Source organism: Apteryx mantelli, chromosome 1, assembly GCF_036417845.1.
Source record: "Apteryx mantelli isolate bAptMan1 chromosome 1, bAptMan1.hap1, whole genome shotgun sequence".
Classification (NCBI taxonomy): domain Eukaryota; kingdom Metazoa; phylum Chordata; class Aves; order Apterygiformes; family Apterygidae; genus Apteryx; species Apteryx mantelli.
This window is the reverse complement of record NC_089978.1, coordinates 71,883,875-71,900,876: the sequence shown is the minus strand read 5'-3', so window position 1 is coordinate 71,900,876 and position 17,002 is coordinate 71,883,875. Positions and strand designations below refer to the sequence as shown.

The following is a 17,002-nucleotide window of genomic DNA, read 5'->3' as shown; positions in this document are numbered from 1 at the left end:
GACTGCAAGGGAAAAGGCAAGCACTTCAGTCTCTAGAAGAAGGATAAAGTCAGCCTACTAGCTGTGGCAAACAGGACTTTGATTTACATCCATGATGCACCCAGTGCACCAACAGAGTCAGTGGGACCTGTGAGTGACCAGCACCACAGAGGATCAACAAGTGTGGAGATGTCTCTGAGAGTGAAATGTTTCACAAGGCTTCTCCTTCTGCAGGAATGGTGGAGGTGCTGGGATCAGCCCCAACAGCGCTCCTTCTTGTCTCCTGCTCTCTACCACTTCAGCATACCTACTTGTGGCAGCTTCCCAGAGCTTTCCTCCTTGGTTCTTCCACAGGAGGGAGTAACTCATTTTTAGAGTTTAGATTTGTCCCACTGGACTGTATAGGAAAATTAAACTGCAAGTTTTCTCTAGAGTTCCCTTTATTAATCTTTTTCTAGAAAAAAAAATAAAAATAGATCTTCCAGCAGAAATACAGTGCAAAGAGCAAAACATTCACATGTATCAACATCACAGCAAAATATGATAATAAATATAATATTAATAATAATAATAGTGATAAAATAATAATTTATGAAATATAACTCACAATTACAGTTGTTGTGCAGTGCCACTTAGTTTTACTGTGGGCTGTAGCACTGTCACATTGCAGTTCATCTCACTATTTTGGAGAAGGCTATTGCTGACCAAAGTGACAGTTCTTACTGGTCACCTAATGCAAGAAAGGTCTTTTACAATCATGTCACCACTCCTGAGCCTGCTGTCATCTCTCTGTGAGATTTCTGTTATCGATAAACCAGGCTGAGTAACCTCTGGAAAAAGCCCTTTAGGCTATAATTTCCCAACATCTTAGTAGTTTTCACTGGCATGTGATATCGCATATATTTCCAGAACTTTTTGTTTGAAGCAGCAGAAATAGAAGACTTCCAGGTAATGACTGGTAAAATCCGTAGAGCCTTCTTCACTACTGGAGGTAAAGTCTCTGGCTCTTGGAAAGCCTGGAATTTTACTAAAAGCAGTTTGATTTTTTTGTCTTCTAATGCACAGTTCACTGCTGCCTGCAGTTCAAAGATGCTTGGTCCGCTGACATAGGCAGGGCTCAAAATAATTATTGCTCGCCTACTTTGTCTAATAGCTGTTACGACTTCATCTGTGTATGCTGGAAAAGAAGTAGTCATCGTTACTCGGACACTGGACTTTTTATCAAACCAGTTCCTTTAACAACAGGTAAAAACCTGAAATATGGATGTAGAGCAATCACATAATCCCTACTGCATTTGCTGTCAGAGATACCACTGTCACTCTTATGCAGTCTGGAGACCACAACTTGCTGCACAAGAGGTGAAGGACACAGCTCAAACCACAATACACTTAGGAAGTTGCTACTCAAACAGGGTCTCACGAGATACTTGGATGAGTCTGTCTATCCCAGTGAAAGGTGCCAAGGGCTTCTTAATTACTGCAGGGAGCACTGAATGAAGTCAGTCAGAAAGTAACTAATGAAGTATTTGGAGGTCTTTCTTTCAGGGAATGGAGTCTGTCTACAAAGAATTTATTGGACAAGAAGCTTTGTCTCATCCTCGTATCTCCCCAGGGAACATGCTGAAATGTACATGTGCCTCAAGTGCAGAGGCCAGGTATAAAAATCAAAACATGATGAGAATTCTGCCGAAACACACCATTTGCAGATCTACTGCATAAGTTTTTTTGGAAAATGAAAAATATTTTTAAAGAGCATTGAAGATTTTTTACCATCCACGGGGACCTTACCTCCTCCTGGAAGAATATCTCTTTCAAGAAGGCATAACTTGTATCCGTATTTGTTTTCCAGTATGTCTGGAAGGAATTCCAGGGCAAATTCTTCCTCACTAATTAATGCAGACTCACTTTCAGAAGAGTCTAGTTTTGCATAGGACACAAACGCATCAAATTCTTTGCCATCTAAAATAAATAAGTAAGTAAGTAACACTGTATACCTTAATGTATACATCTGAAGCTTTCAGCTTCTTTGTTAATTATTAATTTCTATTTATATCTTGTACATTTGTGTTCTATTGAACTGAGTGCAACAGATTAATTGAAATTTTCCACCTGTTCATGAAGTACAGCCATTCAGTTACCCAAAGCTAACTCTTACTCCCCACTGGCTTGAAAATTTTGTAGACATATACTACCAAAGTGAATGGAGATGCTGCAGACGACTATACATACTGCAAAGGAAGTTTTAGTTGAGCATTCTTCTGCATTTTCACAAATATGTGCCAGTTTTCACTAGTGGAAGAACTGGCCCCTTCCATCCAAATTCCATGCTGTAGTTAATGATTCCCAATCTTTTCTGTCATTCACACAAACACTGATTTCAAAAATACTCATCAGTGCACAACCTACTTTGGAAATACAGCGAATTTTATTACAAAAGGGGGAAGGACCCTCTTGTATATCACCTGCTTGTAAAAGATGTGTCCTATTTTCATATACTATTATGTTTCCAATCAGAGATACTGGTATAAGTAGCAAAGATCTGATCCAAATATCAGCTCAGAAACTGAGTGCTGACCAGTTCCAGAATTTTGATTCAGTCCCATTACAGGAAGATGTCTGCTAGGTGCAGATGCCAAATACATTTATGGCTTTTCTCAGCTTTGAAATACCCTCGTTTTGCTGTCCTGGGTTAGGCCCATTCTCAACTACAAGTCAAAAGAAAACTGCATTTATTTGCTAAATAAAATTTGAACCACATTTGAGGGAGGAGGAAGGAAAACTATGGAATTGCTGGAGAAAGACACAAGAAGACACACTGGATTCAGTCCTCTTACCCATATGTAGGTGCCTAGTGCATTTGAGTTGCCCTAAGGTTGATGGGGCTGCCAAGCATGACACAGAAACCCTATACAGGAAAAGCAGGACACCCTCAGGCAACCCAGATGACGTCAGACACCTACAGTTGATCAGTGGAATTGTTCCATAAGTCAGTACAGTCAGTAGAAACCAGAGAGCAATTCAGCTGGTCAGCATAGGGTCCTACTGCAGGGTCCTACTGCAGGGTCAGCTGAAAAGCTCTCTAAATTTCATTGTATTGACCAGGCCTCCACAGAATGGGAACTGATACACCTACCTAACATGTAGCCACCTCCAGCACAAATACCTAAGTGATGGTGAGTTGAATATCAGCTCGTGCCTCAGTGTTAAATTTGTAATTTCTACATCAAGATGTAAGTTTGGGATCACAAACCTGAACCAGAGCCATCAGGTTCCCACAGGATCTAGAAGAGCCAATATGGATTCCACGGAGTGTGGGGAATACAAAGGGAAAACTAACTGCATGCACGACCTGGGGTTGAACAATTACATCCAGAACTACCATGTAGCAGAAAGTACGTCAACAGAATAAAATCTAGGTGTGTAAACTCAGTTTGGAGGCTGAGGATGTGATTAGATAATACAGGTCAACTCTCTGCTCCTCCACTGTGCTCCTGGCCACACACTTCCACCACTTCCTTGCACTGGCTTTGGAGCTCTTATGATAATAGAGGAAGCTGATTCATCTTGCTAGCTACTCATTTTCTTTCTGAGTACTTTTTCCACCAAGTTGAGCCAGTGTAGGCCCATGAGATTGAATCATCAACAGTAGGCACCCTGGACTGGTGTCGGAGTTAGAGATGGTGCAGGGGGTCATTAGATTGATTTAGTTGTACTGTCCAACTGCACCCTGAATTGAAGCTCCTTTAAAATAAGTTTTTAAATGTCAGCAAATCCTTTGCACTAAAAGCCAGATGTTCCTCATTTCACCCACAGAGGTCACTGCAGTCTTATTAGAGAACCACCACTACTAAATATATCACTACTTTCCTTTATAACATTACTGTTACAATAGCATGCCAAAAATATATAAACAGTAAGCATCACTGGGATTTTGTTTCCAGAACTGTACAGGAGGAGAGTTCCACCCTGAGGAACTTTTGACACCAACAGATAAGACACACAAAGGGTTGGCAAGGAAGATTATCTGGATCAAGCAAAGTGAATGCATCAATCACCTATAAATGTTAGAGGCACAGATTTTGCATTGTTTCTTTCACTTTGTGGGAGAAGGCAAGATTGTTAGCAGGCATATCAGAACTGGCTAAGGGGGAGAGAGGCATCAGATAAAGCATAACCTTACTGCTGTCTCTAACTACCTAATGGAAGGATACAGAGAAGATGGAGATAGGCTCTTCTCAGAGGTGCACAGTAATAGGATAATAGGCAACAGACACAAGTTGCAACAAGAGAAATTCTCTTTAGATACTAGTGTTCACTGTGAGGGTGGTCAAACACTGAAACAGGTTCTCTAGAGAGGTTTTGAATTCTTTATCATTGGAGATATTCAAAACTTGACTAAAAGACTTCATGAGCAACCCTGTCAAGGTTGGCTCTTCTTTGAGCAGGGTGTTGGATCAGAGGATTCCCAGGGGTTCCTTCCAACCTATGTGACTCTGTAATTTTTTGATTCCATGCTAAGAGGGATAGGAGAGAAGGAAAGATGGAAAGGATGAAACAGCAAATAACAAATTATAACTGCTGCTTAATTGCTCTATGATCAAGCTGTTCGAGATCTCTCATGTATCATGTGATTTGATATGCATCCACATGAGGTGAGAGCGACATAGTCCTGCTGTGGGGAACACATCTTTTAGCGAATAACCTTCAAGCAGATAACTTGCTGGATAGGCACAGCTGTTCTGACTGCTCCATGAGCCCATGCTGCAAATGGCAATGCGTGCATGTGGTACATGAGGGTCAGGGAGTGGGACAGAGGCTGGCACTTCTAGTTGCAGAAACATGCATGAGATGCAGTTAGCTGCAAGGGACCCAATAGTGTCTTAAATGTCAATGCACAAATCTTGACAGGTCTTTCTCTGTCCTACTGACATACAGGGGTAAGCTCTAAGGGGACTTTCCAGAGGTTCTTACATCAATTTGCTACCAAACAGAGGGGAAATTCTGAGTGATTTCCCAAATCACTTTTGCCAGCTGCCATGAGGCTCATAAAAATACTTTCCAAAAGGGCAGTTAATTGTCTCATTGCATGTATATTTATAGATATATATATACAGCTATTTCACACTTGTACATAAATGAAGTATACATACAGAAACACAAATGCAGACACAGAGACATATACATCTCATGCTGCATCAAGACTCAAGAATTTTTAGAAAATTTTCCTAAGGCACATAATATCAGATTTCTTTACACCCGTATAAGAAAATTAGACAATAAGTTCTTTGAAGTAGGCACTGTCATTTCTGATATATTTTTACACTGCTTCCTACCCTGGAGGCCCATTTTAGCTGGCGTGACGGGCAGCACTACCTCAGATATAGGAAATATCAGAACAGAAGGTGATCGCTCTGCTGTAAACGTCAAGATGGTCAACATAATTTTTAGAAAGGAAATATGAATATTGCCTAAAAGTACACTTCTCAGTTGGTGCCCTATGTCGTCTTATTTCTCATCTTTGCTTATTCTTCTGAGAAATTATTTGGCTTAAACTGAAAAATGCATTAGATTTTGTACTTCACTTGGTTCTGCAAGGACATTTGATTCTAGTATTCAGGTTTTGTTTTTGTGAGAATGCAGTTAAAATGCTAGCAATTCTCTGTTGTTCTCTATAAAGGGACTGCCACAATTCAACACCCTACTCTGATCTTCTGTGGGTAAATTAGGGATCTTGTAAAAGGCTAACTGTGACATTTCAGTTGGTGTTTAGATATTTCTTCCATACCATCTGGTGTTTTTGCCATCTGAATCCACTGAATATCTTGCTAGCTTTAACAGCCTTTTTATCAGCTCAAAGAGAGCAGGGTTACTAAGAGCATTAAATTAGGTGGTTAATACACACTGGATTAATGCACAAGGCAAAAGGCAATAAGAAAACTGGAGAAAAGTAATATTATACCATGTTTCTTACCTTCCACAGTTTCGTTCTGGACCAGATAACTTCGGTATATCAGCACTATTTCAATCCAGTGCTGGTAAACAAAGACAATGCACACAAGAAATGCAAATAGAGTTGAAATGGCACTGCACAGTACATATAAGAGAAACACTGTGGAAAGAAAAGGGTCTATCATAACTCAGAGTTTCCAAAATAATTTTAACACTTAGGTTAAATGCTCAGTCCAGAAATGGGGATAAGCCAGCTCACTATCTGCATTCTTGCTCCACTGGCAAACTTTAGAGAAGTCTGGAATTCATTTAGTTGCAAATCTCAACATAGTGTTTCAGTCTACCACCAAGGATCATGTTTGAATGGCATCTGCTTGATAGTATGAAAAGCCAGTCTGTGATGGAAGGCACAGAGAAAATGGTTTATGGTACACTCAAAAGGTCTGAAAGTAGCCATCGCTTGAGATGAAAAAGATACATCAATTTACTACCACACACAGTACCCAGCTGCAGACTTCGTGTTCCACCCCACTGATGAATCTCCACTATGAACTATGGTTAGAAGTGAGAGAGCAATTTAATTTCCACACTAACTCAGTTTTTGGTCTTTGCTTGAAAGGCTGGCGTATGCATATCAGTTATGGTAGCTTCTCAGAAACATGCACACTAAGGACTGGAGAAACAAACAGAAATGTCCTATAAAAACCAAGGAATATATTGCTTTCAGCAACCACTCTGCTTCTGTTTAGTAGATCCACCTCTCTCCTCTTCCCACTTAGTCTCTAGCTTCCACTTGGGCCACTTGCCAGCAGCAGCCTCCCAGATACTCAGGCCATCTGAATAGTTATCAGAATGATGTGTCTTTCTAGACATCTGACAAATCAAATTTGCCCCATCCAGCTTCAAGAAACTTCTGTAGCTGACTGAAAAGCCAATGACCATGTCAATGGGGAATGAATCTGTAACAGTGAGCAAAACAAAATGTGTCTTTAAAGCCAAATAACCCTCCATCTAGTTTTACCTCCTTGTTTCCTTTTTAGCTTGATCACAGCTGTCGAGTTCCCCACAGCATTCTGAGCAAAACACGTGAAGTTGCTTCTGAGGTCCCTCTCGGTAACTTCTTTCAGCTTAGCAACATGACAAAGTATGCGGCCCTTTAAACCATTTGAATGAACGCTAAAGGGAAAAAATATATATTTGCAATATACCTTTGCTGTTCATTCATACAATCCACTAATGTCTTAGATACAAAGAAAGAGGAGCCAGTAACTTTTTAACATTCAGCTTGACGTTTTAACATAGATGTGATATTCTGATCTGGAACTTCCATTGGTTTTTACGTTATAAGAAAATATTAACATCAAATGTCAACAGACTAACAGGTTGATTGTTAATTCATCAGCTCAGCAAAATATTTAAGCACTTGCCTAGCTTTAATTAAAAGGCACCTTTGACTTCTTTAAGACTATTTGTGTTTTTCTAAGATTTAAAAAATCCCCCCAGAGGAAATGCATGGGAATGAAACTTTGAAAAGGAACCCAAAGAGAGGATGAGCTGGACAAGACGACTGTGAAAGCACACTCTCTTTCATAGGGATAAAAAGCCTGAGGACAGGATAGGCAAACAGAATAAGATAGAAATAAGTGATTTGAAGTTTAGAAGATGGGGACGGAACAGAGGAGTCACTCTGGGGTTGGGGACAGATAGTGGGCAACAGATCTGCGTCTGCAATCACTAGAGAACAGCCAGGATTTCTGAGTCTCAGCATTCCTCTTTGAAAGCCAAAGTACAGGTGTCTCTGGGTGGTCCTGAAGGTGCCGCATGTCACACTACTGCAGGCCAGTATGGGCCAGTGACAACCCTTTGTTACTCTGGTAGCGCAAGAGGTGCAGGTATGGGCACGGATAGTAAATCTAAGGATTCAAGCCATGCTAAAGACCTGTTGGGGGTGTTAGGTTCATGTAGGTGTTGGAAAAATAAACAAACAGAAAGTGTACACACCTAAAAAGCTAAAAGCTTGGTAAAAAGAGCACTACAAAGCTAAGCATTCAAAAGTTAGGAAAATCCAGAAGTTAGTTCCTGAAATCTGAAACTGAATCTTGTGTGTGTGTGTATATGAGATCATCTCCCCCTACTCACATCTTCTGTTAAGAACTTCATTTTAGCAGTGACAGCAGGGCTTTTGCTTTCCCCAACATACAGTTTTCCATAAAGATGGCTCAGAGCTGTGTAGTGTAGACCCACTTGTCTGTATTGCCTCCACCACATTTCCTGCCCAAGTTGGACACTGTATAAGTGAATGAGACAGGGAACTACAGAAACAAAAAGGAGACATAGTGACAATTTGGGTTGTCCCAAAGTTACAGGAAACCTTTCCCCCACATGTCACTTCTCTGAGAGGTCTGGTTAATTTCTGGCAGGGAAGACATCTTGAAGAGTCCTAAAATTCAGTGCTGTAAGTCCTCAGACTGACTCAATAGCCTCAGTAAACACATATAGCTCAGTAAATACACCTCAACTTCTGAGACACCCAAACTTGTTTCCATGTCCCAGAGAACTTGTCCATTGTACTGTTTTAACCCCACTCACAGACAGGTTTCTAAGACAGATGGTGTGAATTGCTCACAAGGAGGGACAAAGGGAGCATGTGGAAACAGCTGATCCAAGAACAGGGAGCCAAGCACCATCCATACTGACGTGGCCTGTGAGCTAAAGCTTTAGGAGGAAGAGTTCAGGTTACAAAGTAAATTCAAGTTCTTGACTTTATGGCTGTATTGTACTGTTAAGACGTTCTTCTGTATGTAAAGAGCATGCACCTCTCACACGCCCAGGGACATACACATTAACATGTTGAACGTTAACAGAGTGTGTGTGGTTATAGCCTGCTGAGTTTCTTTCAGTGAAATGTCATATTAAGCAAAGCTGTTGTGGAAGGATTTTTACAATTGCTGACAGCGTAATCAGACTACTAGGTTTGTTTTTTACCTTGTTTCCTGTTTCAATTTCTCATTTATATTTTCTTCGTTGTCTCTTTTCCATGTTACCCTTTGCAGAGAAACTCTTTCAAACCCAAACTGTACAATGCATTTCAATTCAAGTGGCTTTCCTGGAACAAATTAACACAGGAAAACCATGCATAGAGGTCACTAGAATATTTTCTCCTTCAATAGCCTGGGATCTGTATAGTATATGATGCTTCCTTTAATATGCACTAAGATATACATCAAGAAAACACCACATTTTATATAAAATTCTCATATTCCAGGAGAGCAAAACTGGTTTGTTTTATCAAAATCTATCAAGATCTGGCATGATCTAGCATGATCTAACATTACCCCTTTCAAATATTTCCTTTTGCTTTCAGATAAGGAACCAAAACTTACCAAGCTCTGCTTCAAGGATCTTCACACCATTGGGATACAAGAAGCTTGGTGGATGGATAGTGTTTTTTGCTGCAATTAACAGTAATAATATTAATCATCAAAACAGAAAATATCTAGATAGAGAAAATATCTGATAGATTTTTTTTTCCAAATGTTAGGTGGAATTTAGACATCTAAGTCCAAGAGGATGATTTACAGTTGTTACGAAGATGTCTGAGATTCCAGGGAGTTTTTACTACAAAACTTAGTAGCTGAGTAACTTGGAGCAGGCTGAGTAACTTAAAGACCTGATATTGCAGTTACTCTGAGGCTCTGTCATCTTAGGTGAGCTGAATAGCTTAACAACTATCCTGCCCTTATGGTTATTTAGGATTCACAAATAAGGTATCCCAATGCAAAAGCCCCTGAAGGACCCAATCCCCATACCAATTCCCTGCCCAGCCCAGTTCCATGCCCAGTAAACATACATACAGCATACCAACCCTCATCCACATTTTAAATACACAACACAAGTACTTGCACTAAAATAAACATGCTTTTTCAAATGAAGGGCTACCAAAGGCACAGATAATGGCGCACACAGTTTGTACAACATGGTTTTACAATATGGTTTTTGATCTAAGCAGTTACCCATGCTGCAGCAAAACCAGCCTGAAGGGGCTAAATCCCACAGTTCCTATATTCTGGGAAGGTCCTATACTGCAGGAAATGGTGCCACACTGCTTTTCTTTTTTAAAGCCAAGCCACAACACAGAAAAGTATGCAAAATTCAGAGAGTATATGGGTACATGGCACTTTTCAGGTGTTTTTCAACCATGCTGTGAACTGAGGGACAAGAACTGAGAGGCACAATTAGATTAGCTCAGTTTTGGTCAGATCAGAATAAAAGCAGAGCAACTTCATGCCCACTTGGAAAATACTGTAGAAGTACAGCTAGAGACAAGAGTGAGCTAGCACCTGCCATTGTAACCAAGTACATGGAGCTCTGAAAGGGTGGTGGAATGTGGTTTCCCGGTCCTGTCCTGATGTACTCTTCCCATGACTTTTTAGTATAAAAATGCATTAAACATTTCAGAGCAGGGACCAGCTACTTCAGAGTAGTGCTCTCACCATTAGATCATAGAACTAGTTTGCATCAATTGATGTCTTTCTTTCACTCCATAAAGCTTCTTCTCCTTTTCACAGAGCGGCCCACTTTCCAGAAGGCTGGGAATAAGTCCTGTGCTATTGTTAAAGAGGAACAGCTGTACTGGCTCAGATCAAAAGTCCTTCTACCTCAGGACACAGAACAGTTGTAGCTACGCCTTCCTCTGGATGCCTGTGATTGACTGGAGTGATAGGAGCATCTGATAAGTGTCAATCACCGATGTCTGGAGAAAAGCATACCCACATCTCTCTTCTAGCAAACTAAATACAGGCTTTTTCATTCTTGGTACATAATTGCTAGCATGCTCCCTTCCATAGTTTTGGTGCACGTCAAATAATACTCTGCCAGGCAATGTCCAGGCTTGACCTGAAGAGGAGCAGAGGCCAGTAATCATTATAGAAAGGTCACCATGTTTTGGGAGAGAATATAGGGCCATGCCATATCGTGGGGCCACCGGGCTATGACTAATTTTATTTACTAATGCAGATAAGGCCTAAAAGAATAGGTCATGCACATGGTAATACTTCCCCCAAAACAGCATGCAACAAGAAGTGGCTTGCTTGTTAGTTAAGTTGCTCTCAGGTCTCCCGCAAGTTCTCTGCAAGTTCTCTGCCATGAAAATGTTACATGGAAGATGGGCCCAGCAACATCACCTTTCTCATCATTGTCAAGTGAAAAGATGAAGTTCTCCTCCATGCCACAAGAAACAATTTGGCATCTAACTGCAGAATGCGATTTTGTAACTTTCACTTTCACATAAACTTCTATTTCAGGGATACAGGTAGATTGAGATGGACTGCTCTTTTCTGCATTTCCCATGCAGACTTAGTGTTACTCCCTCCTAATACGTGAATATCCTTATAAAGCACCAAAACTCCACATAAAATAGATGGAGAACATAGGCACCTACAGGGGTTTCACAAATTCAACTCCCAGATCTAGAGATTTAAATCCTTTTGTAGATGTGATCCCCACTGTTAGAAATGACAGTAAATCCAAGGCAAAACCAGATCTTGAAAATTATGGCACTGTATGTTATATATTATTATTGAGCATTTAAGGTTCTAGTCCACACCCAGAGATGTCCTCAGAATCCGTGGATCAGGATTCTAATGAAAGTTTAGTTCATCCAGTTTATGGGCCAGCTAAAGATTTCTAATTTATTTTGATATAAGTCATGTCTCAGATTATGAGACTAAACGTTAGCCAAAGTGTAAAGGGATTGTGAAGACTGTACATGAATAGCCCCAAAGGTAAGAAAAGAACCCAAAGAGGAAAGCATGCCACTTTCACAAAAGAAGAGCCTGAACAAAAGAGAGAAATAGTGTAGGAAAGAATAGAGAAAATATCTTTTCACTTAAGATGCTTTATTCTGAACTGTTATATTACTCACCAATGACTTCTACTGTAACTATGGTTCGCACTGTCCATTCAATATTGTTGTCAACTAGAGTGTAATCACACACATACGTTCCTGCATCTTTGTCATAGGTTGGATTCAAGTAGATTTCATTGTGCTTAAGCTTTAGGCTTTTTCTATCTTTTTGAAGTTTTACTTGACGCCCATGCTAACAAGAAGAAAAGAATATCAAGGATTAGATATCGCTTTTCTTTGTTGATGTTAATTACATTATCTTTTAAGATATTCGGATGGGACTGCCATGATGGTAGGGCTAAGCCAAACTCTTCTCACTGAAGCCAAAAAAAGCTTTATTAGGAGTCATAGGACATTTGTCAGTTATATTAAACCATTGGGTTCTATAATATTGGAATCTCACTGTCTTTTAATACAATTTTTAACATTCATGTCTGCAGAGAGAAATGTGAAACCATGAACCTTATGTAAAGTTCCAGAATCAAAGAGCAAAGAAAAGGATCACTTCTATGTTTAATGAGGGATTGGGTATTTTTATTTTGCAAATAAATGATTTGAAGCCAGTTTCACATTCTTTTCCAAGAAGTAAATTATGTTTTCAGATTGACTGAAGTTTGATAATACTGTCACTGCTTTCAAAAGGATGAAGGCTGACTATTTTTTGAAAAGCTCATCTCTAAGGCTATGGACAATTTTCTTTAAACCAAATTCCTGAAGAAAATCCACTAATGCAAAATAGAAAGTCTCTTTTTAAATTCAGCGGGCCTCAGAGCAAGACCTAGGTAGAGATATGCCTCATTTAAATTTTGAAAGTAACTGAAGAGTAGCTTTAACTAGACAATGTTTCCACTTGATAGAATAAATAATGTTATAATACCATGTAGTAAAATGCACAATTGAGGAACTTTCAGTCATTTTCATTTGCTAATATTATACAGGTTTATATGGTATAGTGCAATCCTTATAAATGGAGTAAAGGATAAATTTTAACTTGCAAGTATTTTAATGGTCATTTGAAAAAGAGTGAGTCAGTACATTTCACTGACATAGTTTTTCATTAAAAATGGGCGACTTGGAAAAAATACTTTGAAACTTTATTTTTAAAAGAATTTTGTTTCTGACAAAGCTCCTTGTTTGGTACATTTGATATTTTCAGAATTTAAAATGTCAAAAGAAAATTTAAAGTTTATATTTCAATCATGTGCCAATTTGGTAAAGAACCTATTTCAAGTAATTGAAGAGAAAGTATTTCTAGCCTTCTATTTCATAGAATGATTTTGTGTGCGTGGATGGGTTTTTTTAAGAATGAGAAAAAATTCAAAATCATATCAACTTCTGTGAAACAAAAAACCTTCACTTTCTTCAAAACTGTTACTTACAGACTTGATATATAGCAATACAAAATTCTAATTTGGGGTTGTAAATCTCAGACTGCATTGTCTGTTAGAGAAGTTCAGGGACCTATGACACCTAAACATGAACTAGGCCTAAAACCTGCACTGATCTTTCTTGAATGCTTAAGACAGTGAATCTTACCTTGTACCATTTTACATCTGGCTTTTTTATAGGGCTGTAACATTTTGTCCCCGGGCAAACTATTGAATTCCCATTGTCAGCAAGAAGATACAGTGTATTTGTGGCATAATCTGAACAGTTTGCCTCGCTCTTTGTTTGAACCTCCAGAACCATTTTGAGGCATAGGCTGTTTTCCCTGTGTGATGCAAAAAAACAGGTTAAACATTTAATATACAAAACAAAACTCAAAAAGTATTATTATTTATTATCAATTATTTATTTTTAATAATTCCTGCATAGAAATATAAGCATTTTGCCCCACTACATACCGTATCATACAGATGTAGATTCCAGAAGCACTAACCCCTATCGGTTTAAACCAGAGTTCATTCCCTTTGCGAATAGGGTTAGAGCTTTTCTCAGTAATAGCCTTCAGTGGCTCTTTATCTTTCTGACGCCAGAACCATTTTGCCTCGTGTTGTTTTAGAAGTGACTTGTTAAAAATGTGGGTAGCATCTTTATCCGGTAAAGCACATTGTAAAACAAACTCCTCATTACTAATTGCGCGATACCATATTTGAGGTTTTACATAGGAACAACCTAAAAAGAAGGACAATAAAATATCAGAATCACCTAACAAGAACACAAGGCATTCATCCTTTTAGAAAAATTAGGAATCCTGCAAAAATACAATTTTACCTTTCTTCATGCCAAATATTTTGTTACATGATGTTAGGTTGGCCTAATACAAAGCTGATTTCCTTAACTATGGAAATGATCAAAGTTCTCAAGGGTTTATTCAAAGGTTTTCAAAGGTTTTCAAAGGTTTATAGGCCTTTTTCAAAAGCCTAATGTGAAAATGGCTTAAGATTTTCAATGAACCTATGATTTTCAAATGGGCGCTAACCTGTGAAACCTCATTTCTGAAGAAGAGCAGATGTAGCTTTCCCAGTTCTCTTCATATTAATGGAGAAGGGACTGACAAAAATATGAAAAATCTGAAGAAGCAGAGCCTACCTGTCCCACTCCCTATTCAGGCTAAGAGTGACGTGCATTTCATCATCCTCTCATTGCTTTCAGATCTTCCCCATCTTACAGCTACTTACAGCTAGTTACAGCTACTGCCACAAAAACTAAACAAATTTTTGGATTCCGAAAGCTGTGATCACCCATCCTAACCACAGTTTCTCTAACTTGTTGCGTAGCCCCTCTGGCCAGTCAGGATGTGGTAACCCCAAAGTGGGTTCAAAGACTGAAAGTGGGAGGATGGCAGGATTTCACTTCAGCAGAAGAGAGGGCATGAATTGTTCAGTTCGTCACCTGCCCACCCGGGAGACTCTTGACAGTTTCAATTTCTCTCTGCAAACTGAACTCGTAAAATGCTGTTCCCCAATGGAAAGGAAAGGGCAAAAGTGAAGGAGAATTTCTGAGAACTGAATGGAGAAAATGAATTGCTGCTGTGAATCCTTGAAGTCTCCAGCAGCTGGTCTAAGTATGTGGGAGGAGGAAGAGGCTGAGATCGATATCAAAGTCTTCTGCCCACACAATCTATCTGGAGGAGCTTGATCAAGTTCAGCTCATATTTAGGGTCAACTGTATTACCAACACTTAAAAGGCCTGCAGAAAGGCTACATACAGTTGTTTGCCTGACACAGGCACAAATAGGTGCAGAAAAAAATCATGAAGGCATGACAAACTGTAGATTCACTTTTCTCAGCTGTTAGCAAGCAATCATGAACACGAAAACCCACCAAAGCAGCCTCTTACCTGACAAATTAATCTCTCTAACTTCTGCCCCACCAACAAATAATGCTAGGATCCAGCAAAATGCAAGCATGATTTTCTTTATCAATTTTGGTTGATATTCAGAGACATTTTCTTTAAGAATCATCTTAATTGCTGTAAAATAGGAAAACAGCCATTTGTTGCAAATAATAATCCACATTATACAGGACAGGTAGGTAATTGTATATTTCATTATGTAGCTCTATACACATCAGCAGAAAGTATTTCCTAGATATTGTGTTTTAAAAATGGGATTGGCAAGCTCTTCCTGCTCATACTGTTTCACACTGATGCAGGATAGATGATATCCAAGAACATGCAACAATCTGTAAACACATCTTGCATGGAGTTGCTCACAGGTGATACCTACAGCAAAGCAGAGCTCCAGATCTGTAGTGGAATTGCAGGTCTTTCAGCAGCTCTTGTTGAAGAAAGTAAGAGAAAACTTCCCTCCAAGCTAGGTGGTAAAATAACTGATAATAGGATCATCCTTTAGCTAGAGATAACCACTAGCAGCAGACTGAGGAAGGCAAAACTGGCAACAAGATCCCTGGAGCTCTTCCTTCAGGCTCTGTTGTATCTTAAAGTCCAGCAGGCCCAGTGTATGTGAACAAGATTCCTTTGGGACTAAACTAAATCAGAGCTACAGCTGCAAATGATGTTCAGTCCGTGGGACTGGATTAGAACTAGTTGGAAGTGAAACCCTGCAAAATATGTACAGTGTGGACATCAGGTCTTTGGTGCTAACCCAACAGATATGCTCCTCTTGGACTGTAATTCTGGCTAACACAGACATACCCTAAGATCTCTGCTAGGGTCAGCAGATCAACTTATGCAACTCTTCTCCTCCATGACTTACCTGCATGTGCCTCATCTCTGTATCACAATACAGTGCTGCACTACTTGAATGATCCTGGCAGAAACATGCTGGAAAGGGTAACATCCACACAGCCCTGAGGTATCAGCTCTGTGCTGTGTGGTCGGTGAGCCAAGACTGGGAGGTCCCTGACCCTGATCCCCAGGAGACAAGTGGAGCAGTCCGTGCTGCACACAGATCCCTGTGTCACAGCCCCCATCCAGGAGCTAATGACCGGCCCAGTACACTGCCACGGGTGAAACCACAAACCCTGCTGAATGAGGTATTTTATCTCCACTGCTAAGAAGTTTTGAGCTGAGTGTCCTGCAGCCTTCTCAGCTACAGGGCTAGAGCAAAGGCAGGCTGTCCAGCATGCATCCAGGATGGGTATGGCTTGATTTGGGTATTTAGTAAGAACATATCCAATGCCTGTGACTGACATTTGTGGACTGCTCCATTCAGTGAATAAATGCAACATGCTTTGCTGATGTTCGCATTGTGCGGCCAAGACCTCGAGGAGCTTTTTTCTTTGCTCATTGGGCCACAGAGTGACTCTGCATTTGCGCAGCTGCCAGAGAGGCATTGAGTCAGCCCAAGGGAAAAAAAGAAAAGGCCAGACAAGGGTTAGTCCGTAATCAGTTGGCACCTCATGCAGATCAGACACAACTCATAGGAGCAGGCAGCAACAAAGCATCCAGTGTACACTGAGTTAGCAACAAAGGTGAAAAGAACACCCACTCTGCACTTGTTCAGGCAGCTGTTTTACAGAGAAAGGAGCACTTTAGTCACCATTCAGTTCAGCATGTCTCCATTCCTCACAAGTGAATGGAATGATCTATTTTTACACTCAGAGGTCACATAGAGTAGGCTGTTTGTCTTACCCCTCAAAATTAGCTGCTGCCCATTGTCACCTCCCCACACAAATTTTAAAATCCTCCCAAAGCTCCAAGCCAATGAGTAAGTGTGAATAAAGAGAAGGAGTTTCCTACCAGCACTGAGCGAAGGCCCTCCTA

General features: G+C 40.0%; 1 protein-coding gene across 1 annotated transcript; it reads right to left on the bottom strand.

The window, feature by feature from the left end:
- Positions 1-507: 507 nt before the first annotated feature.
- On the bottom strand, positions 508-15,239 carry IL18RAP (interleukin 18 receptor accessory protein). The gene is made up of 10 exons (XM_013954091.2): positions 15,116-15,239; positions 13,678-13,948; positions 13,370-13,544; positions 11,852-12,026; positions 9,312-9,380; positions 8,914-9,034; positions 6,950-7,104; positions 5,951-6,088; positions 1,768-1,938; positions 508-1,156 (listed from the first exon to the last, which is right to left on the bottom strand). Exons 1-10 carry the CDS (start codon positions 15,237-15,239, stop codon positions 783-785), a joined length of 1,773 nt encoding a protein of 590 aa, XP_013809545.2. The 3' UTR covers positions 508-782.
- Positions 15,240-17,002: the final 1,763 nt, after the last annotated feature.

Bases quoted from the DNA above. Each gene is read 5' to 3' on its own strand.
- IL18RAP (XM_013954091.2), bottom strand. From the start codon at position 15,239: ATGATTCTTAAAGAAAATGTCTCTGAATATCAACCAAAATTGATAAAG. The intron at 13,949-15,115 runs GTAAGAGGCTGC...CCTTCTTTTTAG, and splicing joins TAGAGAGATTAATTTGTCAG to GTTGTTCCTATGTAAAACCT. The intron at 1,939-5,950 runs GTAAGAAACATG...TATTTATTTTAG, and splicing joins CCAGAACGAAACTGTGGAAG to ATGGCAAAGAATTTGATGCG.